This window comes from Bactrocera dorsalis, chromosome 2 (genome assembly GCF_023373825.1).
Source record: "Bactrocera dorsalis isolate Fly_Bdor chromosome 2, ASM2337382v1, whole genome shotgun sequence".
NCBI classification, from domain to species: Eukaryota; Metazoa; Arthropoda; class Insecta; order Diptera; family Tephritidae; genus Bactrocera; species Bactrocera dorsalis.
In genome coordinates, this window is record NC_064304.1 from 20,528,516 (window position 1) to 20,544,413 (window position 15,898).

Genomic DNA, 15,898 nt, shown 5'->3' on the forward strand with positions numbered 1-15,898 from the left:
GGAAATATATAAAAATGTGTGACAGTTTATTTATTGATTTAAAAATCGAATTTACTCATGCATTTTTAAGCTGGTGGACACACCTATAATGAAATGCAACATTAAAAATTTATAAAAATTAGCACATAAAGATATTTAAGTTTTACCTAAGTATGTATGTATGTATTAAAATATAGGCAAATACTACATTAAGTAGATATATTTGTAGTCATAAATCGGTATTTATAATATGCATTATTATGTGTTACTTAATAATTTAGTTTGTATTTGTGTATACTTTGTTTATTCCGTATAAAAAAGATATTTAACTTACATTGTGTTTTTGTTTTTTTTTATATTTTAAGTCTCTTGGGAATATACTCGTATGTATGTTTTTATATTTATTTTATTATTTTTGGGTTTACTAACCAATAAAATAGATATATTAAGCTAATATTTTTATGTTATTTCCCTTAATTTTCATACTTTAATGCATTGTTATATAAAAAAATAAATTTAGTTAGAAATAACAAAGTTAGTTAATGTTGCTTAAGTTTTTCGCTTTTATGCATAAATTCTTAGTACTTTTTTTGACTATTTTATACTTGCACACAAACGCTTTTATATTTTTCTGTTTGTGTATGTATGTATGCAGTTGAGTAAAGTTTTTTAGTTAGTGAGTAAATACTTTGTTTAACGTATTCATGCCTTTCATTTTGATTAAAAATTGTTCTTATCATTTTACCTATCGTTACTTGTAACTGTTCTTCAAAAATATAGTTTTTAATTGTGTGCCAAACAAGCAAACGAAAAATATTTACTAATTTAGTGTTGAGTATCTATTGCAAAGCTTGGAAAATCAATATTAAAATAACGACACTTTCGACTTTAAACTTCATGTAACCAACTTTACATGATTTTCATTGCTTTCTTGTAGAAAAATATCTCTAATAATTTGTAAGAGATTTTCAAAACTTCGCGAGGATCGCTGATTGCTAGGTTTAATCCTCAGCAAAAATAATAAAAGAAAAATCTCGATTACTTAATATTACAGTAATCAAGAATTTTCCTTTATAATTTTGAGTTTAATAACTAATTGTCAAATATTTTTTACCGTTAGGGTAAAAGCAGAACACTAATTAAGGGTTATATATCAAATATTATTTTTTAAGAAGAGCTCTCGGAGATCAGCTGTAGTTCCTTTGCAAATAAATTTTTTTTACTAATACTACTAAGTTTTAAATGCATTTACAAGATGCCATAATGAGTGTAAAAATTTTTGGAGTAAAATTCGCGTTTTCGACAAGTATATTTTTGTACAAATATACCCTTAAACACTACCTTTACAGTATATTTTTTTTAAATCATCTTTCAAAAACATTTTTTTAGTTCACAAAAGCTATCGAATTTTTTCCTGAAAATTGTTAGAAATTTTTCAACAATTTTTGAAATGTGGAGAATCCAAAAAAATCTAACAAAATAGGTTGCATGTAGTTAAAGTAAACTTAATAACTGTTAAAAGTTCCGTTATAATATTAAACTTAATTTAAAATTGTACCAAAAGCAGTTCGTGCATTATTAAGGCATTTGAAATTATATTCACCACGATCCGTAATTAATATAAAAAAAAAATAATAAAAAGTTTAACGCTCAAGAAGTGCCTTCGAAAATCGGCAAGATATTTATAATACAGTTATATTTTTGATTTGATATGATAAATTTTGTTATTTTTTTGCTTTAATTATATAATACTAATACATATTTAATTGCAAGCACACACAACTCATAGAGTTCGTTACAAAAAATTACAGAATTTGCAATTAAACGAAATATCTCTGCTTAAACTAAAAAAAAATAGTAAAATTTCACAAAGTTCTGCGCTCACTGCCTTCGTAAGCGCAAGTTAAGCAAATTGTTCAATTGTTGTTGTACCAAAAATCCCTAGTAAATTTCCTCGCCTCTACAGCCAGTTATTTTTAAACAAATATTTTGCAAATACATTTGATTTCACATTTAATACTCATTCGCATATCACAAAATTCAATATTCCTTACAATGGATCGAACAACGGTAAAGCCGATCCAAATATTTAGTTCCTTACAAAACAACAAATTCTCTGCTTCAGTTCATCAACGGGTTACTTATCTATCAAAGAGCATTATTTGTATGAAATTCCAGTTTTATCAGGTTACTAGTCTCTTATTTAATGCCTCTTAAACGCGTTTAGTATTATGACTTCGCTACCAAAATATTTAATGTGCGTAATTTGTTTACTAGTAAAGTGACATATTTTACTTTATATATAGAATATGTTTATTTTTATTTGATTTATTTACGGTTTTTTTTTTATTCTTTCCTTGTTTTGTAATTTAAAGTGACAATTATCGTTTAAGCTTTGTCATTTTCTGTAACGGTATTTACAGAAAACTAACTTTGCTATACAAATTTTCTTTTGGTTATTTGGTTTTATGTTTCGTAAACACACAAAAAATTTGCGTCGTGTGGTTTACATTACAAAAAAGTCGTTTGGTTATACCCAATTCTCTAAACAAAGTCGAGCTCTAGGCCGGCCTCAATGTTGACGGCCACCGCCTTGTCCGGCACATTACCAATATCACGGTTCACCTCGTCGTCTTCTTCCTCCTCCTCCTTCAGCTTCTTCGATTTGGACTTCTCTTTCGTCGCAAAACCTAGTATGCCTAGGGCACTGCCGCGACGTGAAGATTGTCCCAACTGCTCGAATCAGGAATCCACTAGCACATGCCATCGCGCCAATAGCTCGCCCTTGGCTAAGTCGCGTACATCCGCCCAGTGCGCTACCTCCTCTGGTCCGGACGAGTTTAGACCCATACTAAACCAGCCGACCATTTCATTCTTTTTCATATTACGTTTCGCATAAACGGAAACCATAAGCGTCACATCGTTCAACTGGAAAAGTGCCACCTTCAACGCATACAACGGTGTTTATAAGTAAAAATCAAATCAAAAAAGTATAGTTCTTACTTGAAAGACGAATGTCTCCTTAAAGAGCGGATGTGGTTGGCCGCGTCTCGTTGATGTTTTCGCTCGCGATATCTCCTGCCCGATACTACTAACTAAGCACAGCTTTACATACGTGTCGGGCGCCTTATTCATTGATAAACTACGAAAATGACTACCCTTGACAATTTCCACTGTCAAACGTCCTGTAACGCCGTTATAACCTAAACCTAAAAGTAGTTCCGGCACACCACCATGTTGCATCGATGTGGTCGAACCGGCACTATCTGAACGCGCCAGACTTAACAAATCACTATTTGAGCCCAAAACCTATAAGCCGGCATGAGATTAAAGAAATTTTAAAATTATTTTAAATTTTCAAAGCAAGATTTGCATACAAAATTACTTACAGAAGCCGTACTCCTCGGCTCCAATGGTAGCCACAAATTCGTCTCCAACTGTAAATCTATTGTGGCGAAACTAACATACGCCTCGCCAATTAGACGTTCTTTCCGTAAACGTTCGCAACCGTATATTCGTACACGCAGTCCCATATTGTTGACCTCCTCTGGATTGACTCGATGTAACAGAAAACTCTCCATATATTGTGGATTCTCGCCCGAGCGAATTTTAGTCTTATGCTTTTGCTTCTTATTTGGCAACATAAGCAGACGGACCTGAAAGTGTGATTTGAGTTTAAAGACTCAAGCTAAATAAATTCTAAAGTTGACCAATAGCTAATTTTTTTAAGTTAGTGGTGATCCAAATAGAGGTATTTTTTAACAGCATTTTTTTGACAGATCATGCGTGAGTCGTGTCAAGCTGTCATGTTATTATGGTTCAATATTGTTTGGCAAAGAAAAAAATATAGCAGCCTTAGCAGAGGGCAAGAATGATAGAAAAGAGATTACGCATTGCGCAGGTCCGTTATACTAAACATACAATTCTGACGTCACACGGCGCAGTAAAAAATTTTACAGCTATAAGCTATACTACTCTAACATTCTTGTTAACAAGCAATGTTTACTTGCTACTCAAGCTATTTCACGAAATTTATGAGCCGTGTGACGTAGATGCGCAGAACGAACAAAATTTGAACTCGTCATTGCGCAATCTTGTTTCTATCATTCTTGAGCAGAGGGTGTATACAAAGACCGGAGAGTCGATTCGGCGCCATTGGAAGCGACTCGGATCGATGTACGGCATGACTCGGCGTATTTACGAGATCTTAAATTAAAAGCATACAAAATACAGCTTATGCAAGGGCTGAAATGGCTCGACCTTTCCAATAGATATCACTTCGCTCTATGGGCTTTTGAAAAATTCCAAAAAAGATTTGACGTTTTCGGGCAAAATTTTGTTCAGTGGAATTTTGTTCAATGGGTATGTGCACAACTAAAAATTCGTCGCATTTGGGATGAAGGCCAAACCGAAGAGATTCAAGAGCTGCCATTTCATCCAGAAAAACGGCGGTTTGGTCTGGTTTGTAGGCCGGTGGAATCATCGGTCCATATTTTTTCAAAAGGATGCTGATGAGAACTATGCTATCCGACAATTTGATGCCTGAAATTAAAGCTCGTGATCTCGGCGACATTTCGTTTGGATTTATTAAGAGAACACTTCGGTCAGAAAATAATTTCACGTTTTGGGCCGGTCGATTGGCCACCAATAGCGTGTGATATCACACCGTTAGACTTTTCTTGTAGAGATATGTAAAGTCTGAAGTCTATGCGCATCGATTCAGGCCTTGGTGTATATCTTCACGCATTTTATAAGTTTCGGTAAGGTGATAAAATGTGGATATCTCGACTTTCACAAACCTAGTCCCAATTAATGACTAAGTTAGTTAAGACACGATACGGTTTTGTAAGGGACATGAATATGATGTTCGAAATCTATCGATTTTCAATTAATGCTTGTGCGTTACAAAGATGTTACCGGATCTTATGTCGGCACATTAAAATAGTGTTACAATTCCTTAGCTTAAATCACCTGCGTGTGCGTCGTTTGTCCGTTGCCCAAAGTGGGTAGACCGCGGGCTTGCATCACGTGCACAGTCATCTTACGCATGGGTGCATCGTACAGCAAAGAGATTTCGATACTGCCACTTTTACCATAGAATTGATTCTGCACCGAAGTGTCGTCCGATTTGATGGAACGCAAATCGCTGGTATCGAAAAGTGGTTCCTACAAAGTATAAGAAATGGTGAGACACTGTACAGTAAATATCAGTAGACACGTAAACTTACATCTTCGTTATTATTATTACTGCTGTTATGAATATTATTATTATTGCTATGCAAATCAGGCACATCATCTAAACTGTCTTGACGCGCAGACGCCGTCGATATCTTCTGATATCTGCTGCTACTGCTATTACTGCTGGTTTTTGGCAAATCCGCACGATTATCGATGCGTGACTCCTTCAGCGAAGACGACGCGCTGCATTCGCTCGATTTATTCGTGCCGCCATTACTTTGAAGACGTTCTGCGTGTGGTTTGAATGTGTTTCTTAGTATATTTCTATTTAAGTGACTTAAGTTCAGCTGTTTACCTTTCCTGTCACCGGTCAAAATACCCGTATGACTGTCGACCGAGGCCTTCTCCGAATCATTCGAACTGCACTCACTATGCGAGGACGGAATACCGACTTTGCCACGCTCCGCTATGGCCAACGGATCACGCGCCGGATCGAAACGTGGTGTTATCGTAACGCGCTGCAATTCGTTCGGCGTATAATTGAAGCTGTGTTGGGGATTTGGCGGCGACGGTGGCAGATACGATGACTGCTGATGCACACCGTAACTATTGAAATTACCGTTCGTTGACAAATTACGTGACTGCTGCAAGCGTAAGCGGCGCAATATATCTTCCTCCGAATCAGAGCTGGTATTATCATAACGGCGTTTGCGTGCTACAGAATAATGTACAAATTAATTATGTACAAACAATTTAATTTACAAAAAAAAAAAATTAATTGCAATTAATCTCTCTTCACAATTATTTGTGTTTATACTCACACTTACACATTTTTTGCGTGTATTTGGATGCGTTTATCTTCTCATCGCAACAATTTAGACCGTGTCGAGCATGAAAGCACCATTTGCGATGTACGTAAAGGAAAAATAAGAACATCAAAGTGACGACGCCAAAAAGCGCACCCAATACTGTCGTTAATTCAACGGTTCCTTGGTTCGTGAAAAGAGGGAATTTAAGAAACGGCATAAATAACGGTGTACAAATAAAACTGGCATATTTAATTAATCAACAATATAGGTAATGCGTTTAAACACGAATGTCCTTCAGCTTGTACGGACTTACGTGTGTGTGTGTGAACATGCCTCTGTATGTATGTATGTATGTGTGTCGTACTCACTTTCCAATTGCCTGGCTAACATAACAAACAAAATATTAACCAGACAATGCCGCCAAAGGAAGGAAGTGTGAACACTACAACTGCCAACAATTAACTGTTCAACTATTTTACCGTTCACCTGTTTCAACCAACTGTACAGCGCGGTATTTGATTAAAACTCAGCTAACTGCAATAATGGAAATTCCCATAAAAATAATAACAGCGTAGAAGACAACGCGTACATTCCGACTTATGTATATAATAATGACGATGAAAGTAAAAAATCGAATTTACTCGTGAATAGTTTCACTAATGACGTGTTGTCAGTAGGTGAGTAGGTTGTAGTAATATACAAAAAAGATAAATACATATATGTATGTAAGTAGCTTAATAGATATAACAACCAACAGTCATCATAATTTAACCGTGTTTCGGCATTCTCTTAGCTTAGAAATAGAATTATATCTATGTATCTGTAACTAACTAGACCTAATAAAAAGAAATCCACTATCCTTTAGCATAGAGTTTTTCTTTGTACATCGAGAGAGGACTTTACTTCTCAATATTCTACTCGGTCCGACGATCAAAAAACCAAACTCTATAAGTCGCTATATGGTGCAGAGACATAGTCGATGACATTATCTGATGAGTCGACATTACAATTTTTCGAGGCAAAGGTTCAGCGAAAGATTTATTGACGAAGAACTGTATAAGATATACGAGGACATTAACTTAGTACAGCGAATTAAAAACGAAAACTCTGGCTAGATCATGTCGTTTGAATGAATAGAAACGCTCCAGCTTTGAAAATATTCAACTCAGTACCCGCCGGGGGAAACAAAGGAAGAGTACGACCTCCATTCCGTTAGAAATACCAGGTTGAGAAGGACCTGGCTACACTTGGAATCTTCAATTTGCGTCAAACAGCGAGAAAAAGAACTGTTGTAAACTCAGCTATTACCCTGTAAGCGGTGTCTACGCCAATAAAGAAGAAGAAGATTGTTTAGCATGCTTTTGATGGAACACAATTATTCTCTAATTAGCCGAAGCTGACCTCTTTTGGTCGATTACTTCCCTCAGGTGGTCTAATTGTTGACAGTACAGGTCTGAATTAAAAGTTTGACCATAGAAGAGCAGCTCATAGTAGATAATTCCTTGCCAATCGCACCAGACCTATAGCAAGACCTTCCTGACCGTCTATCCCAACTTGGCGACCGTGTGCGCCGGCTCACCGCAATTCGATCACAACCGTTTTCACTTCACTTGACTAAACTTTTCACCACCAGTAAGCATTTGTGCCAGATATTGACAGATTTTGTTGGGATTCAGCAAATGGGAAATCGGTGTATAAGGTTTTTTGCGTCAATTCCTGTGGCATCGGACTATCGTAAGGTACCGCACATACCAACACCAATTATATGGAGTACAGTCCCCCGGACATTATATTCTCGCGACTGGGCACCCACGTCACTGTTGACAGCCAAAACTTCGAAGTCGCAGATAACGCAGAATAATTCTTACCCACAAATGCTACTTAGGGCTAAGTAAGTATTTGAGAAGTAAAGTCTTCTCTGGACGAACAAATACCAAACTCTGCAAGTCACTTATCCCCGTCCTGCGACGACTCAGCGATATGATACAGAGGTACAAACGATGACAACAGCGGATGAGTCAGCGTTACGTGTTTTCGAGAGAAATGTTCTACGCAATATTTATAGTCCTTTTAGCCTTGAAAACGGCGAATATCGTAATCGATGGAATGATGAGCTATACGAGATATACGACGACATTGACATATGTAGTTCATCGAAGACAGTGCCTACGCTAGGTCATATCGTCCGAAGGGATGAAAACACTCCAGCTCTGAGAGTAATCGGCGCCTGGGGAAGCTGAGGAAGACATATACCCCGAAGGAAAGACCAGAGCGAGAAAACCACCTGGATACGCTTGGAATCTCCAATTGGTGCCAAACACCGAAAAGGAAGAACTCTCATTTTAATTGAGATAACCCACATGTTGGACGATATATGCGGTATAAAGTCACCTGGAAGTTCGAAAATCATTGTATTAGGGATATGGAATCTAAGAGAGTATTGATCGGATTCAAACCGCTTGTGCCATATAGACATACTATTATAAGAAATATCTTCGAATTTCAATGATATAGCTTACACATTGACTGATGTTTCTAGTAAAAAGCGCACGCAACAACACACGTACATACACTCACACATGCATATATACTCGCGTCAAAGTATCGCATCTAGTTTCAATGTCAAATATGTCTGTATGTATGCCACCGCCTTTGTCTTCGCCTTCGTTTAAAGTGCGTGCGCAACGCGTCCTGCCGCCAACTGTTTAACCACAAACAGACACACCGCTAAATACTTCTGTATGAGTTTACTGAACTGCAATTACACGCAACTAACGGGCGATACACACCGGGGCCGCCAATTCACAGCGGAGTGGTCAAAGTACATAGTATATGCATAAATACATAGCACAGGCTCACAAGTTCGAAGCGTGGCCAGCAGGAGTACGCTCCGGTTACTATATGCGTGTGCATGTGTTTGTGTGTGTGTTTTGTAGACAGTCAATCAACTAAGGTGTCGTAAATTTTTAAAAGCTATTAATATTATGTTACTAACGACGAGTTTGTGAGTGTGTTTGTGCATTTACATATGGAACACTTGTTATATTTTATGAACACATGTACTTGATAGTCAATATGTGCTTTTGTATGTATGTATGTATGTATTTTGTTTGTCATTAAGCTCTAGAAACCGGGTCAAAGTGTTGCAGGGCAAAGTAATGCACGCAAGAGCCTTTAAGTTCATAGATATTTGTGTGCATAGTAGCAATTGACCATAATATTTTATTAACATTAGGGTGATACTTAAAGTCTACTGTTTTAGGATCTTACTCTCTTGGAAATCGCAATTCGGTGTACTTATCAAAGCTCTACAGATCAAAATGATTGTCTCTCATTTTGTAGCTAAGTATGTATTTAATTTCAACGTCGATGGGTCATGCTTGTGGTAATCTTAACTTTGATCTCTTCATAATAAACTTTAACCATCGGCAAGCCTTACTTACTTACATATAAGTATGTATTTCAATTATCATAATTTCGGTTACAATGTTAACCATTTCGGATATTAAACGAAAAATTCTTATAATTGTTTGAGTCTTAATCTAATTCTATATGACATGCCCTAATGACTGGCTTGAAATCCAAAAATATACATATGTATATGGATTTTTTCGGCTTTTGTGTCATCGTTTTAGGTTGAGGTTTGGAAAATTTTAAGCAAAACATTTCTGCTTTCATATATCGGATGTTAAACATCACCTAATCATATCTTAGCTGTCTTCTTCTACTATTCCTCGCTCGCTGTGTTTGTGCGGTGCTTCTATGTCAGAAAAATTATACTGTGTAAAAGCAACAACAAACTTATCGAGTTGAGTTCCATACCTCATCAATGGTATATTCTCGATGATAACAAGTGTTGTTTTACATATTTCAGAGCATTTTGCCATTTTTTTTTAACCTTAGAACGTTTTCTACGTAATTATTCACGTTCTTTTAGTTTTTCTCTTCCTTGCTCTCAACGAGTTTTCTATCGTTCCAAGGTATCATTCTTTATTTCTTCTTTTGTGGTGGTAACATTTGTACCTTTTTCCTTCAACGTTCAAATTTTCTTCCTTTCCAATGCTAGTGAGTCAATGAGATTCCGCTTATTAGCGTTGAAACTTTGCTTATTGCAGATACTATCCTTAGGGTAGCTTAGATTAACCTGGAGTCTATCCTTACACATAGATAATTGGCAACCTTTTTCGTTCTTAGAGTCTCTGTTGTTGTCCTCAGGTCTACTATAATCGGGATGTGCTTCTTTATTAGCAATATCAGCTGCTGAAGTGATGACATCAGATGTGGAGTCCTTCAGATGTTTTATATGGCAAGATTCTGTCTTCCAAGTAGCTTCTAACCATTGGGCTACAGCATATAGTTGCCAAACCAACTGATCGATCGAAATATTCCATCCATTCGCCAGTTACCAGTCAAAATGCTCGAATGAGTCATCGAAAATTAGACTCAACGGATGGACCATTTGAGGCATAACCGTGGGCAATATTTTATGGAAATAATCTTCAAAAAATAAATGCCGAAGAATATTCCTTCGAATGATAATAAACATTCCCCATTGTATTTGAAGTTTCTGTATTTTTCCTCTAAAAATTAGGAAAGCTCGAAATTGATAACCATTTATTTATATGTACATACATATACGTATATGTAGTTCCTTTAATGCACCTGTGAAGGTTATGATATTTTCGGTCTTTTCCTTGTTTTTACACATTTTAGACCAATTTGACCGTTATGACTCATATGACAAGCCAGTCTCAAACAAGACAAGGTTTTTAGAGAGGCATGGAAGCTGCTCCAAACTTACTACAACATTTTTTTAACCCTAAATTATTATTTTTCCTTCAAAAAATTAGAAGTTCAACACCATTCTAAAAACGTCAAAGGACACTTTAGATAAGCTAATATTTAATATAATGACTATCACAAATTATTATTTTAAAATTACAAAAATAATTATGTATAATTGCAATAAATATTTTATATTAAATAAAAAAAAATTAAATAAAATAAAAATTGCATTATTAGTCAATTATAATTTTCGTTTTTTCCACTCACCATTTAATGAATACGATTCCACGCCGGAAATTACTATCATCTTAGTTCAATTCCAAGCACTTTCTCTATTTTTGCTTTCAAACTCTTTCACTGCGATTCGCACGAGACGCGTGCACTGCACAGCTACAAAATACAAGCAATACCAAAAGTACCGTTATAATCTAATGCATTGCAAGATTTGAATAATCTCACACACGCACACCAACACACATACGGAAAATCCAATTACGATTACGCAGTTCAGAAAGTGTTTGCACACACACACACACACACACTCATAGCTGGCGACTTGCCGTTTGGGCTATGTTTATGTTTTTCTTCTGCGTATCGGCACAAATGATAACAAATCAAAGCATTGTTGACATTTCACACATGCAAAAACAACACCACAAACATGTAACAATATGTGTACATTCCAGTGGAATGCTGGCAGTAGACTTTGCAATGGAAAGTCGTGTGAAAGCTTCGAGGAGGGTAGTTGAGACTCCTTGCAAGCCACAAAGGATACTGAAATGCACACAATCGATTTTTCCAAATGATATCCATAAAAAAAAACTCTAATACGTGCATGTAAATAACTTGCTTAAATATTTTCGAGTAGTTTTTCCATTAAATACACACCTTTTATTCTTAGCTAAAACTTTATCGCACGTCTGCAAAATTTTCACTTAATACTGTTTCGTTCTTGCGAAAATAAAAACTGAAACTAAAATGCACACAACAAAAATGAAAAATTTTGTTAATCCGGTTCACGCTGCTGCTTTGCTAGGTACTTTTCACGTAACATTTGTCCACTTTGCACACAATTTCTTCGCTTCGCACGAAATATTTAGCAGTTACTTAAGTTAGCCACTCGCTTGCTGCACAAATTTGTTAAATTTTTGAAATTTCTTTGTGTTCTTAATCACTTCTTCATGATTTCTCACAAATTTTTGTGTGCGTATTAAAGTAGCAGTGACTCAGATATGTGATTAGTAACATATGGTATTGCTGTTAGCTCCTTCTCGTGTGACGAACAAAAGCTCGGGAATGTTTCCAAAAAGCTCTGCCATTTGACATATGTCACGAAAGGACAACAGTTGCGCACGAAATGCAAAACAACTGTTGATATGAATTATATATGTATGTAGTGGAGCGAAACTTTGGTAATTAACAACCCCCTCGGGAGACCGTGCTTTTGCCATTATTTTCCAATACTCCAGTAAGTGATTTGAAGTAATTTTAAAAAACAATATCGTAATAAATTATGATCCGAACATGATAACCAAATTCAGTCTGAAGTCAATTAGGGTGTCTAGAAATGTAAACACCTCTTTTCGTTCTTGTTAAAATCGAATGTTGCCGAGATCACGAGCTTCAATTTCAGGCATCAAATAGTCGGTTATAAATGTGCCTCATCGCTGAACAAAATTTGGCTCGAAAACGTCGGATCTATTGAACTTTTCAAGAGTCCTTAGAGCGAAGCGATGTCGCTTGGTATGGTCGAGCAGCTTCAGTTCTTGCAAAAGCCGTATTTTGTATGCTGTCAATTTAAGATCTCAACGTAAAATGCGTCAAGTTGTTCCATACGTCAGCCCGAGTTACTGCGACCGGCGCCGAATCGACTCTTCACGGTCTCTGTGTACACTCTGAGCTATGGCTGCTATATTCTTTTCACTGCTTGTGTAATTTAAATGAAAAATTCATGGATATTAAAAAGCCATCCCCAGTACTAAGACGGTCCGACAAGTACCCTACAAGCAAGCCACTTATCGGTTAAATCACCGGTTGAGCAATACTCATCTTTACCGCCTGATAGCGCTAACTAAAGAAATTTACTATTTCTTAGAATCAAGCTTATATTTTGGTTTTGATCCCAATCTTGGTTAGACATTCGTGTTATTGGAAAGAAAGTGAAACCCATAGTGAAATCAAATAGCGCTTGATTGCTATACTCGGTTACTCTTTTCCTTCGTTTGGTACCGTGAAAATCGGTTTAGCGAGTTTTAACTTGGCCGCACGTCGATTATGGCAGCTGTCGACGCGATGGGTACCACGTCAGCTCACCCCAAACAACAAAGGCAATCATATGACCACTTCACAGCAGTGTGCGACAATGTTTAAGCAAAATTCAAAGGATATACTGCATCTTTTCGTGACCACGGTACACACCAGAAATAAACGAACAGTCAAACACGAAGCTGCTCCGGAGAAAGCAAAGACTTTGATGTCGGACGGAATGATGATGACCACCATATTTTATGGGATTCATATGGTGTGGTCTACATCGACTACTTGGGGAAAGTAAAACGATCACAGAGCTCCATTTGATGAGTTATAGGGGCGATTCAACGCTGAGTTAAAAAACAAAACTTTCCATTTGGTTAGTTCTCTTCCACTATGACGTGGTACCGATTCATGATTTCGACATCGCCACACCCAATTTGATCAAATTAAGGTACGAACTACTATCCACCGTATTTTCCAAATTTGGAATTGTGTCTTTTGTTTCAAAACTTGAAAAAGTCACTCATTACAGAAATAAGTAATATTTTCATCCAACCGTCAGATTTTGCTTTATATTCTTACAAATTAGTAAGAGTATATAGTGTTCGATTCCAGAGGCACACTCCTAATTCTCAACGAACAAGTTTTTCGATGTTTATTGGAGAACTAATAAACGAAGCGTAACCCTAAAGTGCTATAAAATCATCCAATCAAAAAACAGCAATTTTCTACAAAGTTTTCAATCATGTTCATGTCACATAAATATTTGTATAAAGTTCATAAATTAAATTTAGTTTATGATGAAAACATAGATGGATCTAACAACAACTTTTAGCATACAAAATGCGTCGATGAAAAACTCTCCACTTTGGATGCATTTGCTTGCTGGCGGTATCGCAGGAGCCATATCGCGTACGTGCACCGCACCAGCCGACAGAATTAAGGTGTACTTGCAGGTAAATAAAGAAACCAACCATTATTCGGTAGAACTATAAGTGATGCGTGTTATTGGTACAGGTACAAACGCATAAGACAAGCTTCATGGAATCCGTACGCTATTTAATTAGCGACGGTGGTGTGCTCAGTATGTGGCGTGGCAATGGCATAAATGTTTTGAAAATCACACCCGAATCTGCTATAAAATTTGCTGTATACGATGAAAGTAAACGATTCATACGCGGCGTGGACGAGCGTCGTGCCCTAACAATAGGTGAACGTTTTGCATGCGGCGCTGTAGCGGGTAATGCTTCGCAAACATTGCTTTATCCCATGGATGTATTGAAAACACGATTGGCATTGGTTAAAACTGGAAAATATTCGGGAGTCATGCCGATGATTAAGAGTATGCTTGAACGAGAGGGGCTACGATCCTTCTACCGTGGTTACAACGCCTTTGCTGTCGGCATTATGCTTTATTGTGGCATTGATCTGGCCGTTTATGAGACAGTTAAGCAAGCATATTTGGGTTACAGAGAAGCAGAAAACACATTAAAACCGCTGGTGATATTAAGCTGCTGCACATTCTCAAGTACGATTGGACAAGTAACAACCTACCCGCTGGCGCTACTAAGTTCGCGTCTTCAAGCTAAAAGTAAAGGCAAAATGATATAACTTGCAGACAATCCTAAAATACTATTTAATCTATTTTTCAGCTGTCCTGAAAAAGCAAGCGTTGAGCGAAAGATTTTTAGATAACAACATGGTACTGTTATTGTGGCGAATTCATCAAAAAGAAGGCATACATGGTTTATATCGTGGTATACTGCCTAACTTTATGAAATCTATTCCTTCTGTTTGTATCACTTATATAGTCTATGAGTATATCATATCTCTTCTAGGTTACAGTATGATATAAAGTTACGAATATTAAGCAATAAATATGGTTATAATATATTATCTACTGGTTCTTATCTTATGTTTGCAAAATGTCCTAGTAGTTATCGAGGGAAATATAAGATTGATATATGTATATATCAGTATAAGAAAAGTGTACGTACAGGTACGTCTATTCGTTCATTTGTTTGCCTTAACTTGAGTACGAATTAAGACCACACATAAGGTATCATGATAATATCTCAGTTGGGAGCAACTGTGGGTCTCGATCTCCTAGTTTTGGAAGCCATACCAAGATGCTAAAGTGATTACTGGTCACTCTTAACCTATAGTATGTAAGATAGTCGAAAACATGATCGCACTAAAATAGTCTAAGAATCTTATAAAGATTTCTTTGATTTCGCCGCCGAAGCTTAAGCACCCGAATTTTATTTATTTCCGATCTTACTCTTTTTTTACTACGTAGTCGGGGATAACACCTTTTACCGTTACATTAAAGAGTGATCTTTGATCGTATTCTGTTCTTCTTTGCCCAACATACACTCATGATTATCGTGTACAAAGTATAGAGACGCAATCAACTTCTCCGCATTTTAAATGCCAACCCTTAGATGACATGAGGTTTCTTACTTTTCGGTATTTATATCTAAAACAACGTTGTCAAAAACATGCGATAATTATCGATTATTATAATTGATTATAATCAGTTTACAAGGCATTGGATGTGTTAAGCAATAATTGGGCATAAGGTAAGTTACGTATACGCAGTGATGGTCCATTTTTTGATTGAACCATAAAGCTGCAATAGAACCAACTTCCTGTAGCATATTTAAAAAATTATTAATATTTAATATTGTTGTGAAATAATACCACATACTCTACTTATGGCCTATATTTCCAGAAGCATTATCTTCTAGAGTAACCGTTGGTCACAGAGACCCTCCTGAAAGTGATAATTTCGAATATTGGTCCAGTCGCCACTATATTGTATAAAAAATGTCAACCTACATTTTTAGATACACTCAAATAACGGTGTTTTCAATAGGGACGCTACAAAAGTA

The 15,898-nt window shown here is 36.5% G+C and overlaps 3 protein-coding genes across 3 annotated transcripts in view; 1 reads left to right on the forward strand and 2 right to left on the reverse strand.

Moving 5' to 3' along the window:
- The window catches only part of LOC105229865 (charged multivesicular body protein 3), a 79,883-nt gene that overhangs the window by 10,805 nt on the left and 53,180 nt on the right, over nt 1–15,898 (reverse strand). The gene's annotated exons all lie outside the window — the stretch shown is intronic.
- LOC105229923 (synaptotagmin-14) lies at nt 1,403–11,982 on the reverse strand. The gene is made up of 9 exons (XM_049448865.1): nt 11,640–11,982; nt 11,019–11,141; nt 5,979–6,146; nt 5,513–5,872; nt 5,208–5,446; nt 4,951–5,145; nt 3,369–3,635; nt 2,983–3,288; nt 1,403–2,922 (listed from the first exon to the last, which is right to left on the reverse strand). Exons 2-9 carry the CDS (start codon nt 11,056–11,058, stop codon nt 2,722–2,724), a joined length of 1,776 nt encoding a protein of 591 aa, XP_049304822.1. The 5' UTR covers nt 11,059–11,141; nt 11,640–11,982; the 3' UTR covers nt 1,403–2,721.
- LOC105229922 (calcium-binding mitochondrial carrier protein SCaMC-3) lies at nt 13,769–14,877 on the forward strand. The gene is made up of 3 exons (XM_029551804.2): nt 13,769–13,960; nt 14,022–14,595; nt 14,657–14,877. Exons 1-3 carry the CDS (start codon nt 13,817–13,819, stop codon nt 14,857–14,859), a joined length of 921 nt encoding a protein of 306 aa, XP_029407664.2. The 5' UTR covers nt 13,769–13,816; the 3' UTR covers nt 14,860–14,877.